This window comes from Budorcas taxicolor, chromosome 15, assembly GCF_023091745.1.
Source record: "Budorcas taxicolor isolate Tak-1 chromosome 15, Takin1.1, whole genome shotgun sequence".
In the NCBI taxonomy this organism is placed as follows: domain Eukaryota; kingdom Metazoa; phylum Chordata; class Mammalia; order Artiodactyla; family Bovidae; genus Budorcas; species Budorcas taxicolor.
Genome location: NC_068924.1, coordinates 49,973,465 through 49,985,595, shown reverse-complemented (window position 1 = coordinate 49,985,595; position 12,131 = coordinate 49,973,465). Strand labels below are relative to the sequence as shown.

Here is a 12,131-nt window from a genome sequence, read left to right as displayed (position 1 = left end):
ATTGACCTCGGGCAGGTCACGGCGCCTCTCCGAGCCTCGCCTTCCGGCTCTGTAAAATGGGGATAACGTTTTGAGGGCAGAGTCTACGGGACTGTGCTTGTAAAGCTCTCGGTACGGGGCCCGGCATCCAGTGGGCGCTCCCGAAAGGCGGCTATTTTTATTATTAATTAAGGAGTAACGAAGATGACAGCTGTGTAAACTGTAAAGCGCGGCGGCGGAACGAATGGGTATTATTAGCACCCGCCCCCGCCCCAGCTACTCCCTCCAAGTCAACAAACTTGAGCCTTTGTGGGCGGGACGCGGAGCCAGGAGCTCCCTAGACCGGGTTCGCTCCGTCGTCCTCTGGCCTCTTCCCCTCCCACCAGGAGAGGGAGGGCCCCTGGGCCGCCCGGAAAGGTCAGCCGCTCTTAGCAGGGTCTGGCCCGCCCCTCCCCAAAAAAAGACCTAGCCGGTGGCGGCGTCTCCTGGGAGTCCGCTTCCTGCCCCGCCCCTCCGCCCCCTGGATCCTTAAAGGCATAGGCCTCCCGCCTGGTTCCCATTGCCGCCAACTCAGGCCGCTGTCAGAGGATCCCCTTTAACCTGGGAACTTTCACTTTGCTGAATAGAATCTGTGTCTGGGTCAATTTCAACGAGTTCCTTTCTCTGTTTCAAATATACAGTGACTTTACCCACCTGGAGCAAAACCGGGGACGTGGAGAGGGGTCGGTAGGGCCTTCCAGACTAGATAAACGTAATGACTGAGACCCACCCACACGCGAAACAGTGTCTCAAGACCTCTCCAATAACCCAATTACTCGTCCTCTAATCTGTGGCCAACTTCCCCCTTCAGTTACCTCCTGGTGTGAGGAGGCGGGAGAGACCTAGACTGAGTCTTAACTCCTGGCTTCTAGTTTCAAGTTGATGACACCACCTGCCTGAAGTTCTCATTCAGGTACCTGCAGGTACCTGCGCCTCTCTGAGGATAACTGTGGTTGGGATGTGGAGACAAAGGTTTCCTCCAAGGGGAAGCTGGAGACCCTGAGGTAAACTGAGGCCCAGTTCTGGGGGCTAACGGCAGAGCAGTCATCCAGGAGAGGCACACCTACCAATCCTGGAGGGGACAAAGGTGTTAGGGATAGTTCCCGCCTCTGAGAAGCCCTAAGAGTTTCCACCCCTCTTCCAGCCAGGCTTCCAGGACTCAGCAGGGCTTAACTAAGGCTAGAATCTTCAGTGTTTGCTCTGCAGGAACCTCACAGACTGCCCTCTTCTCTGAGGTGCCAAGCCCCAACTCTGCCCCTTTAGTCAGTATCATGGGTGAATTTGTTTACACACACACGCACACACACACACACACACCCCCAGCCTTCTCTGGACTCCAATCCCCAGTTTTCCCATAGCAGCAGAAGGGAGCACAGAACCTGGGGAAAAGGCCTTCCTCTGGGACCCAATGTAAATAATAAAGTCTTGGACTTGGCTCCCTCATTTGGGGCTACAAGGGCCACAGGATCCCTGAGGACTAATAATGTGCAGGCACTGGGCACACATGCTTTCTAGGCAACATTTCACAACTATGAGAGAAGGAAGGATAATTATCTTCATTTTATTGAGAAGGAAACTGGTTTAAGAAAATTCAAGCAACTGATTCATTTTCACATAGTGAGTAGCAGAACAAGCTTATGTTTTGTTTCTCTAATCTGAAGGAATCCAAAAACTATGGAATCTGCCCTCTACCACACACAAACTCAGAACCAAAATAATTCATCAGACTCAGAGGTGTTGGTCTATTTATTAGAACTGGCTGTCAGAGAAACCCCAAGCCCCACCCTGGAGCAGGAACTGGATGACAAAGGGATGGATAATGAATGGAAGTGTGCTGATGGCTCCCTCATTTGTGGGAGCTGAACTGAGCCCAGCCTGGTCATCAAACCTGGGGACAGGCTGGACTCAGTCATGGAGCCAGAGTGACAGCATCAGGGCCAGGCAGAGAGAGAGAGGTCTAATTCCCTGGGGCCAGGCCTCAGCAGTCAAGGCCAAGGCATAGAATCTCGCCACCTCCTCGTTGGGGTTGCCCAGGGCAGGGTCGAACCACATCTGAATGCAGCGGCCGCTGCCCCGGCTGTAGTTGCTGAGCTTGTAGGAGTGACTCCAGAGGCCCTCACACAGGGCTGCAGGTGTGGGGAAGTAGGCCTCAAATGTGCGGCAGGTGGTCCCATTTGGACACTTATTCGATCCTGCAGGGGGAGAGAGGGTGGGCACATACATTCTGTCCCTAGGCCCAAAGCTTAACTCTGGCCGCCCCTAGGAATCCTTGCTCAATCCCAAATCCTCAGACCCCCTTTCTCCACCCCACACCTCCATCTCCCCACCCACCCCAGCCCTCACCTGAGGTCCAGTCCCAGCCCCTGTGCCAGTTGCTCTTGCAGGTGTGGGAGGTGCGGCAGTCTTCCCACCAGCTCTGACAGTCCTCTTTGCACAGGGGCACATTCAGGAACCGTTCTTTGCGCCACTTCTGGTTCACCTGGGGGAGAAGGTAGGGGCAGGGAGGCTCAGTCAGCCAGGGATGTTGGTAGGAACAGCTGTGACTGAGTTGGGGGCAGCCTGCTGGGGTGGAAGGAGGGAGACCCCAGTACCTCCTGGATCCAGGGCCCCAGATTGGGTGAGCACTCGTACAAACAGTTGTCCTGAATGAAGTGGCGCTGGCAGGCGGGTTCCATCTTGCCACAGTGGTCCCAGGTAAAGTTATACAGGGAGGAGGTGTCCTTGTGCAGCTCCTGACTGACTCTGGCAGAGCAGCAGGCGTTCTTCTTCCAGGGGGTGCACTGGGTCGGGAAGACATGAGACTAATTGCCTCCAGACCACACACTCTACCACCTCCAGCCTCTTCCCATTTGGCTCTTCTTGCTGTCCTGTCTCAGGCAGGTTGTCCTAAGAATGCTCACTGTTAGGACCGTTCTGTCCTTGGCCTCCAGAAACTCCTGTCTTGGGGGAGACACAGTTACAAGACTGATGGGGGCAGTGAGAGCCAGGGAGAAGCCCTGTCTTGGGAAGACAATAGCTATCGTTTATACAGTGCTTCATACAAAGTAATTTATTTATTCCCTAAAAAATAATTACTGAGTACTTATTTTATACAAGTTACTGTTCGAGATGCTGGGAATACAGAAGAGAACAAAACAGGCAGAAATATATGTTCCAGTCAAAGGAGACAGTAAGAAGCTGAAAGAGAAAAAAATCAGGATCTGATCAATTATATGGACAAAATAACAGCAGGGAATAGAAATATGGAATGACTGTTGAAATTTGAAAGAGGGTGGTTGTATTAAGCCTCATTGCAAGGTGGCTTTTTGAGCAAAGGAGGAAAGGTGTACTGCATTACAGCGTGCAGTAATATATGTTGACGTCTCTTACATTTTAAACCCCTGGGAGTGCCCACCTCAACCCCCACCCCATCACAGGGGCAAGTCCCGACCAAATCCTCTGGGTGTCCATGTGCTTCTCTGGGCCTCAGTTTCCTCATTTGTATCAAGTGGAGGAGAACATCATCTACCCATATCGCAGGACCTCTGGGAATACGAAACCATGCACAGAACACACAAGACACCTGGGAGGTGCTCAGGAAGTGTTTATTCCACATTATTGCCAACATGGGATCCTATTCTGAGCAGGCCACCTCTAGAATCACATCAACTGTACCCCCATCCTGCCTTCATCTTTTCCCACAATAGTAACTCAGGATGTGTGTGTGTAGTGGAAGGGCTTGACCCCTCAACCCCTCCCCCATCACCCTGACTTCCTCTTCCTTGTCTGAACAAGCCCCCTCCCAACCCAGAGCCACACTCCATCCTCACCTGGTTGTGTAGCTTGTCCTCAGGGCCGGGTTCTGCCTTGTGGTGCTTGGCATCCATGCAGACGTTGAGCAGGTCTGTCCGGGTCCGGGCATTGCACACAGAGGTCATCCAACCCAGAAACAGCAGAAGTGGTGTCAGTTTCCAGGGCATCTCTTTCCTTTCCTGCAGAGGCAGCTGTGGAGGAGACCAAAGTCTGAAGGGAGAGAGCCCCTCGCAGGGTCCCCCCCCTTTGCCTTCTGCCTCAGTCTCCCCAACTCCACAGTGAAGGATGGGGTCAGACCCTGTTCCTTCAGGGCTGGGGTCCTGAGGCTCCTTGAGGCTGGAGTAGAGAAGATTGGCAAGGGCAGCGGCTCCCTCACCGTAGGCTTGGGGGGCTCAAAAGGGCATCTGGGATTAGATTCCCTGGGGGAATCTTCCCAAGTTAGAGGAGACTCCTTGTGCGCCTACCTTCTCTCTGGACTGACCCAAGAGAAGTAACTAAATAATTCAGGTCCATGCCCTACTCTCCGGAAGAGGACACAGCCTCATCCTGTGTCCAGCAAGTGCTCTGCCTTCACACCCTTGATCACCCAGGTTTCCATGCCAGCTTAGAAACCCTGTTACCCTGGCATGGCAGTGACCCAGCTCTGCTGAGTTCTCCGGTTCAGCGTGAGGATCAAGCGAGGTAGCACACAGGATGGTGATGGTTAAATGATACAGAAATGACGAGGGGGGTTGTTTTTAGACAGCTTTGCTTTCTCAGACTTCTTTTTCCTTCCCTATTTTCTGAAAATCATTTCCTTCCATCGTGACTCTGGTCTCCTCAGCGACTTCTGGACAAATCAACCAGATCCCTGCCTTTATCCTTCAAAGAACAAATGCAAGATCCGAGGACAAGGGACAGCATAAAAGTCCCCCACATTGGAGTTGCTAACCAGACAAGAACTTAAAGTCATGGGAGGCACCCAGCGAAAGCGACAGCCCCCTACTCTGTTCATGACTGCCCCTCACCTTCCACCCCCTCACCTACCTCCTACAGAACAGATCTGCTCCTTTAGACTCTGTCACCGAAGGACCTAAGAATTGATAATGGAGACCTCCCTCTCCCTCACCATCCCCCATGTTGTTGAGCCCCAAGCCCTGCCAAGGGACTCTCCAAACATTCTTTCTGGAATTCACTTCCATTGGCTCTGCGTTTGGAGTAAGGTCTCCCCTCCTCCAATTTCCTCCCCTTTAAGTCACTTTCCCCACGGAGAGTGCTCTCTCTAAGGAGAGCTGCGTCCCTGCCCTGTGTGCAAACCTGCCGACTCTCCTGACTGCAGCTCCTGAGCCTCCTTTGCTACGAGGTTCACACGCAGCTCTGACTGGGCCGGCCTTTCTCCAGGCTGGCGGCAGCTCCAAGCTGCCAGGCTGTCCTCTGTGGCCTCCGTCCTCAGCGCAGGACAGACTGATTAAGAGCTCTGGTAAGTATAGATACAATTTCCTCTTTCAGATCTTCTCCTGCTCTTCCCTCTCTTTGGATCCCACCCTCTCCAAGGTTCCTTTAGTCTGTCAAGTGAGCCATTCTTGTTTACACTCGTCTCTCTGTTTGTTAATTTAGTCGTTCCAGGGTCCACACATTCAACATTCATCAGAATCTCGAGCGGGCTTCCCTGGTGGCTCAGTGCTAAAGAATCCGCCTGCCAATGCAGGAGACACAGCTTCAATCCCCGATCCAGGAAGATCCCATGTGCCTCGGAGCAACTAACCCCGGGCACCACAGCTACTCAAGTCTGCCCTCTAGACCTGGGAACCGCAATTCCTGAGGCCCCCACACCCGAGGGCCCCTACCCCTCAACAAAAGAAGCCACCACAATGAGAAGCCTGCGCACTGCAACTGGAGAGTAGCCCCCACTCTCCACAACTAGAGAAGAGTCTGAGCAGTGATGAAGACCCAGCACAGCCAAAACAAAGACAAATTAAATTTTAAAAAATCTGGATGATTGCTCATCTCCAAGAGGGCATCTGAATTTTTAACCCCAAGTGCTGACTTGAGGGGAATGGGACCTAGTGAGGAAGAACCCAGGCTTTGCAGCCATGATGGAACCCAGTGATAGCTCCATCTCTCCCACAGCTATAGGAAATATTACTGAATGTTTCTCAGCTTCAGTTTGCTCACAAGAAAACTGTGAAGAATTATATGTAGAAAAGTCTGTCATATACTGAGTAGGCTTAAAAATTTTTTTTTCAATTTAACTATGTGTGTGTGTGTGATGTCACTCAGTTGTGTCCGACCGACTCTTTGCGACCCAATAGACTGTAGCCCACCAGGCTCCTCTGTCCATGGAATTCTCCAGGCAAGAATACTACTGGAGTGGGTTGCCATGCCCTTCTCCAGAGGATCTTCCTGACCTGAGGATCAAACCCAGGTCTCCTGCACCGGAGGCAGATTCTTTACTGTCTGAACCATCAGGGAAGCCCAATTTAACTATAGTTGATTTATAATATTGTGTTAGCTTCAGGTATACATCTTCATATTCTTTTCCATCGTAGGTTATTACAAGATTATTTTCCATTGTAGGTTATTACAAGTGTGTAACTGCTAGTCCCATACTCCTGATTTATTCTTCTCTATCCCCTTTCCCATTTGGTAACCATCAGTTTGTTGTCTATGTCTGTGACTCTGTTTCTATTTTGTAAATAAGTTCATTTGTATTATTATTATTTTAGCCACACCACACAGTAATGTATTTTTTTTAGATTCCATATATAAGTGTTATCATACAATATTTGTCTTTTTCTACCTGACTTATTTTACTTAGTGTGACAATCTGTACATCCATTCATATGCTGAAAATAGCAATATTTCATTCTTTTTTACGGCTGAGTAATATTTTATTGTGTGTGCATCAGTTCCTCAATGTTGCTCAGTCATGCCCAACTCTGCCCCCATGGACTGCAGCCCACCAGGCTTCTCTGTCCATGGGATTTTCCAGGTAAGGATACTGGAGTGGGTTGCCATTTCCTTCTCCAGGGCATCTTCCCAACCCAGGGATCAAACCTGGGTCTCCTGCACTGCAGGCAGATTATCTACTGACCGAGTTATCAGGGAAGCCCCTGTGTGTGCATTTATGTGTGTGAAAACATATGTATACACACCACATCTTCTTTATCCATTCATCTGTTGATGGACATTTAGATTGCTTGAGAAGGCTTGAATGGCAGAAATCAGATTAATTTATGAGCAGCCAGATGAACCAGCTGGAAGTTGAGGTATAGAAGTCAAGGGTCACAGAGAAAAATTGTCTCAAATCTGATAAAAAATAATACCTCACCATCTACCATATCTGTAAACATAATTAAGCAATTTTTTAGCCTTTTAAACAAATGTGGTATAGACTATTGAAAATTTACTGTTTTAACTATTTTAAGCTTATAGTTCAGTGGTGTTAAGTATATTCATATTGTTGTGCAGCACATCTCTAGGCCATTTTCATTCTGTAAAACAGAAACTCTATTTCCATTATATCAGCAGTCCGCATTTCCTCTTCTCCCCGGTCCCTGGCAATGGCCATTTAATTTTTTATGTCTGTGAATTTGGCTACTCTTTTTGTTGTTGTTGTTCAGTCGCTCAGTCGTGTCCGACTCCTTGCAACTCCATGGACTGCAGCACGCAAGCCTTCCCTGTCCATCATCTCCCGGAGCTTGCTCATACTCATGCCCATTGATTCGGTGATGCCATCCAATCATCTTGCCCTCTGTCGTCCCCTTCTCCTCCTGCCATCAATCTTTCCCAGCATCAGGGTCTTTGCCAATGACTCAGCTCTTCGCATCAGGTGGCCAAAGTTTTGGAGCTTCAGCCACAGCATCAGTCCTTCCAATGAATATTCAGGATTGATTTCCTTTAGGATTGACTGATTTGATCTCCTTGCAGTCTAAGGGGCTCCCAAGAGTCTTCTCCAACACCACAGCTCAAAAGCATCAATTCTTCAGCGCTCAGCTTTCTTTATAGTCCAACTCTCACATCCACACATGACTACTGGAAAAACCATAGCTTTGACTAGATGGATCTTTGTCGGCAAAGTAACGTCTCTGCTTTTTAATATGTTCTCTAGGTTTGTCATAGCTTTTCTTCCAAGGAGCAAGCATCTTTTAATTTCATGGCTGCAGTCACCATCTGCAGTGATTTTCCCTCATATAATTGGGGTCACACATTATTTGTCCTTTTGTGTCTGTCTTATTTCACTTAGCCTAATGTCCTGATGCTTTTGAACTGTGGTGTTGGAGAAGACTCTTGAGAGTCCCTTGGACTGCAAGGAGATCCAACCAGTGCATCCTAAAGGAGATCAGCCCTGGGACTTCTTTGGAAGGACTGATGCTAAAGCTGAAGCTCCAGTACTTTGGCCACCTCATGCGAAGAGTTAACTCATTGGAAAGGACTCTGATGCTGGGAGGGATTGGGGGAAGGAGGAGAAGGGGACGACAGAGGATGAGATAGCTGAATGGCATCACTGACTCGATGGACATGAGTCTGAGTGAACTCCAGGAGTTAGTGATGGACAGGGAGGCCTGGCGTGCTGCGTGCGATTCATGGGGTTGCAAAGAGTCGGACACGACTGAGCGACTGAACTGAACTGAACTAAACTGAATGTCCCAGGGTTCATCCACATGTCAGAATTTCATTCCTTTTTATAGCTGAATAATTTTCCATTGTATGTATACTACAATGGATAATATGTTATCCATTCATCCATCCTTGGACATTTGAACTGCTTCCACATTTTGGCTGTTGTGAAGAATGCTACCAAGACATTGTCTTTTTTTTTTTTTTTTTTTTGGCCATGCCACGTGGCATGTGGGATCATAGTTTCCCTACCAGGGATTGAATGGCACCCTGTGTGTTGGACGTGCTGAGTCCAACACTAGACCACCAGGAATGTATCCTAAAGAATGCTACTGTGAAGACAGGTATGCAATTATCTCTTTGAGACACTGCTTTCGATTCTTTTGGATATATAACCAGAAGTAGAATAGCTGGATCGTGTGGTAATTCTATTTTTAATTTTTTAAATTGTAGCATGCAGGGTCTTTTAGTCGCAGCCTGCAAACTTTTAGTTGTGGCACGTGAGATCTAGTTCCCTGATCAGGGGTCAAACCCAGGCACCCTGCCTTGGGAGCTTGGCGTCTTAGCCACTGGATCACTAGGGAAGTCCCTCTATTTTTAATTTTGAGGAACTGTCATGCTGTTTTCTAAAATGGATGCACAATTTTTATTTCCACCAACAGTGTACAAGAATTTCAATTTCTCCACATTCTGGCCAGAATGTATTAATATCTTCTGTTGGTTTGTTTGTTTCTTTAATAATAGCCACCCTAGTGGGTATGAAGTGATATGTAACTGTGGTTTTATTTTGCATTTCTCTAATGATTAGTAATGTGGAACATTTTTTCATATGCTTGTTGGTCATTTGTATATCTTCTTTGGAGAAACATCTGTTTGTGTTATTTGCCCATTTTTTAATCAGTTTACACTTCTTTTGTTGTTAAATTATAGGAATTCTCAATATATATTCTGGGTTAACTTCTTATCAGACATATATTCTGATTCTGTATTCTTTTGTCTTTTGTTGCACAGAAGTTTTAAATTTTGATGTAACTCAATTTATCTTTTTTTTTTTTTTTGGTTACTTTTGCTATAGCTAAGAAATTATTGAAGCTGTTCCCCTAAGTTCTCTTATGGAGTTTTATAGTTATAGCTTTTATGGTTAGGTCTTTGATCCACTTTTGAGTTAATTTGTGTGTGGTGTAAAATAAAGTTTCAACCTAATTTTTCTGCATTTGAATATTGAGTTGTGCCCCAGCAACATCTCTTGAAAAGATTATTCTTTCCCCTATTGCATTGTCTTGGCACTGTTGTCAAAAATCTGGGCTCTAGGTTCTATCCTATCTATCTGCTGCTCCTGCATTGTCTTATTATTGTTTGTAGTAAGTTTTGAAATCAGGAAGTGTGAGCCTCCTCAAATTTGCTGAACTCACTTGTTAATAATCATGTGTTTGAGGGTTCCTTAGGATTTTCTATACAGAATGTCATGTTATCTGTGAATAAAAATAGTTTTACTTCTTGCTTTCCAATTTGTGTGTTTTTTATTTCTTTTTCTTCACTAATAGCCCTAGCTACAACCTTTATACAGCAAGATGAGAGTTATAATTGTCTTATTGCTGATCTTAGGGGTAAAGCCTTTTGGCTTAGAACAGGATGTTAGCTGTGGGTTTTTCATAGAAGTCCTTTATCACATTGGGGAAAATCCCTTCTATTCCTAGTTGGTTCAGTGTTTTATTTTGTTTTTTTAATTAAAGGATTTTGTCGAATGATGTTCCTGCATCCACTGAGATGATCAGGTGGTTTGTATTTTATTCTAGTAATATGACATATTAAATAAATTGATTTTGAGATGCTAAACCAAGTTACATTCTTTAAATTCTCCCAGTTGGTAATGGTGTATAATCCTTTTCTATATGCTGCTGAATTCTTTGATGTTTTGTTGAGATTTACATCTTTATTCATAAAAGATATAGTTTTCTTTTCTTGATATTGTTTAATTTTATATCAGGGTAATACTGGTCTCATAGAATGAGTTGGGGGGTGTTCTCTCCTTTTTTTTTTTTTTTTTTTTTTAAGAATCTGCGAAGGATTGGTATTCATTATCCTTCAAACATTTGGTAGAACGCATCACTGAGACCATCTAGGCCTGAACTTTTCTTTGAGGAAGTTTTAAAATTACTAATTCAGGGGCTTTCCTGGTGGTCCAATGGTTAAGATTCTGAGCTTCCACTGCAGGGGGTGCAGGTTCTGATGCAGATACTAAAATCCCACATGCCAAGGCATGGTCAAAATTAATTAACTAATTGATTTTTTAAAAACTAATTCAATCTCTTTACTTTTTATGCCTGCTGAGTCACTTCAGTTGTATCCAGCTCTTTTCAACCACATGAACCATAGCCTGACAGGCTCCTCTGTCCATGGCATTCTCCAGGCAAGAATACTGGAGTCGGTTGCCATTTCCTCCTCCAGGGGATCTTTCTGGCCCAGGGATTGAACCCAGGTCTCCTGCATTGCAGGCAGATTCTTTACTGTCTGAGCCACCAGTGAAGCCCCTTTACTCACTATAGGTATATTTAAATGTTTTACTTATTTGTGTGTCATCTTTGATAGTTTGTGCTTTTCTAGGAATTTGTCCATTTCATTTGTGTTACGTTATCTGTTGACTTACAGTTGTTCATAATATTCTGTTATGATGCTTTTTCTTTCTATGAGAATAAGAGTAATATCCCCTCTTTTATTCCTGATATTAATAATTTGATTCTTTTCTCTTTTTTTCTTGATATCAAAGTAGCTAAAGACATATCAACTTTGTTGACTTTTGCAGAGAACCAACTTTTGGTTTTCTTCATTTTCCCTGTTGTTTTTCTATCTTTTATTCCATTTATTTTTGCTTTACTCCCTATTTCTTTCGTTTTGATGGCTTTGAGTTTACTTTGTTTTATTTTACTTAGTCTGTTTTTATTTTTGTAAGGTAATAGGTTAGGTTACTGATTTAAAATCTTTTTTTTTAATATAGGCTTTTGTAGCTCTAGATTTCCCTCTAAACAATGCTTTAGCTGTATCCAATAAGTTTTGATCTTTTAAAACTTTTTATTTCTTTATTTTATTTTTGGCTGTGTTGTGTCTTTGCTGCCTGTGGGCTTTCTCTAGTTGTGAGGAGCAGGAGCTGCTTCTAGTTGACATGTGCAGGCTTCTCTGCAGTGATATCTTTTGTTTTGGAGCACGTGCTATAGGCCTGAGGGTTTCAATAGTTGTAGTGCCAGGGCTTAGTTGCTGTGTGGCCTGTGGGATCTTTCCAGACCAGGGATCAAACTTGTGTCCCCTGCCAGGCAGATTCTTAACCGCTGGACCACTGGGGAAGTCCCATAACATAATATATATATATATATATATTTTTTTAATTTTGAATTCTAACTGTTCATTGGGCTTCCTTCGTGGCTCAGCTGGTAAAGAATCTACCTGTACTATGGGAGACCTGGGTTCGATCCCTGGGTTGGGAAGATCCCCTGGAGAAGGGAAAGGCTACCCACTCCAGTATTCTGACCTGGAGAATTCCACAGACTGTATAGTCTATGGGGTCACAAAGAGTCGGACCCGAACTGTTCATTGCTAGTATGTGGGAAGGCTAGATTGACTTTTGCTTATTGACCTTATGTCCTCCAACCTTGTTATAATCACTTACTAGTTCCAGGCGTTATTTTGGTCAGTTCTTGCAGATTTTCTACATAGGGGAACATGTCGTC

General features: G+C 45.6%; 1 protein-coding gene across 1 annotated transcript; it reads right to left on the bottom strand.

Annotated features, from left to right (window-relative positions):
* Positions 1 to 1,685: 1,685 nt before the first annotated feature.
* On the bottom strand, positions 1,686 to 5,519 carry LOC128060409 (folate receptor beta-like). Its single transcript, XM_052652811.1, has 5 exons — positions 5,107 to 5,519; positions 3,828 to 4,001; positions 2,610 to 2,798; positions 2,362 to 2,497; positions 1,686 to 2,210 (listed from the first exon to the last, which is right to left on the bottom strand). The coding sequence occupies exons 2-5, from the start codon at positions 3,975 to 3,977 to the stop codon at positions 1,924 to 1,926; spliced, it is 762 nt and encodes a 253-aa protein (XP_052508771.1). The 5' UTR covers positions 3,978 to 4,001; positions 5,107 to 5,519; the 3' UTR covers positions 1,686 to 1,923.
* Positions 5,520 to 12,131: the final 6,612 nt, after the last annotated feature.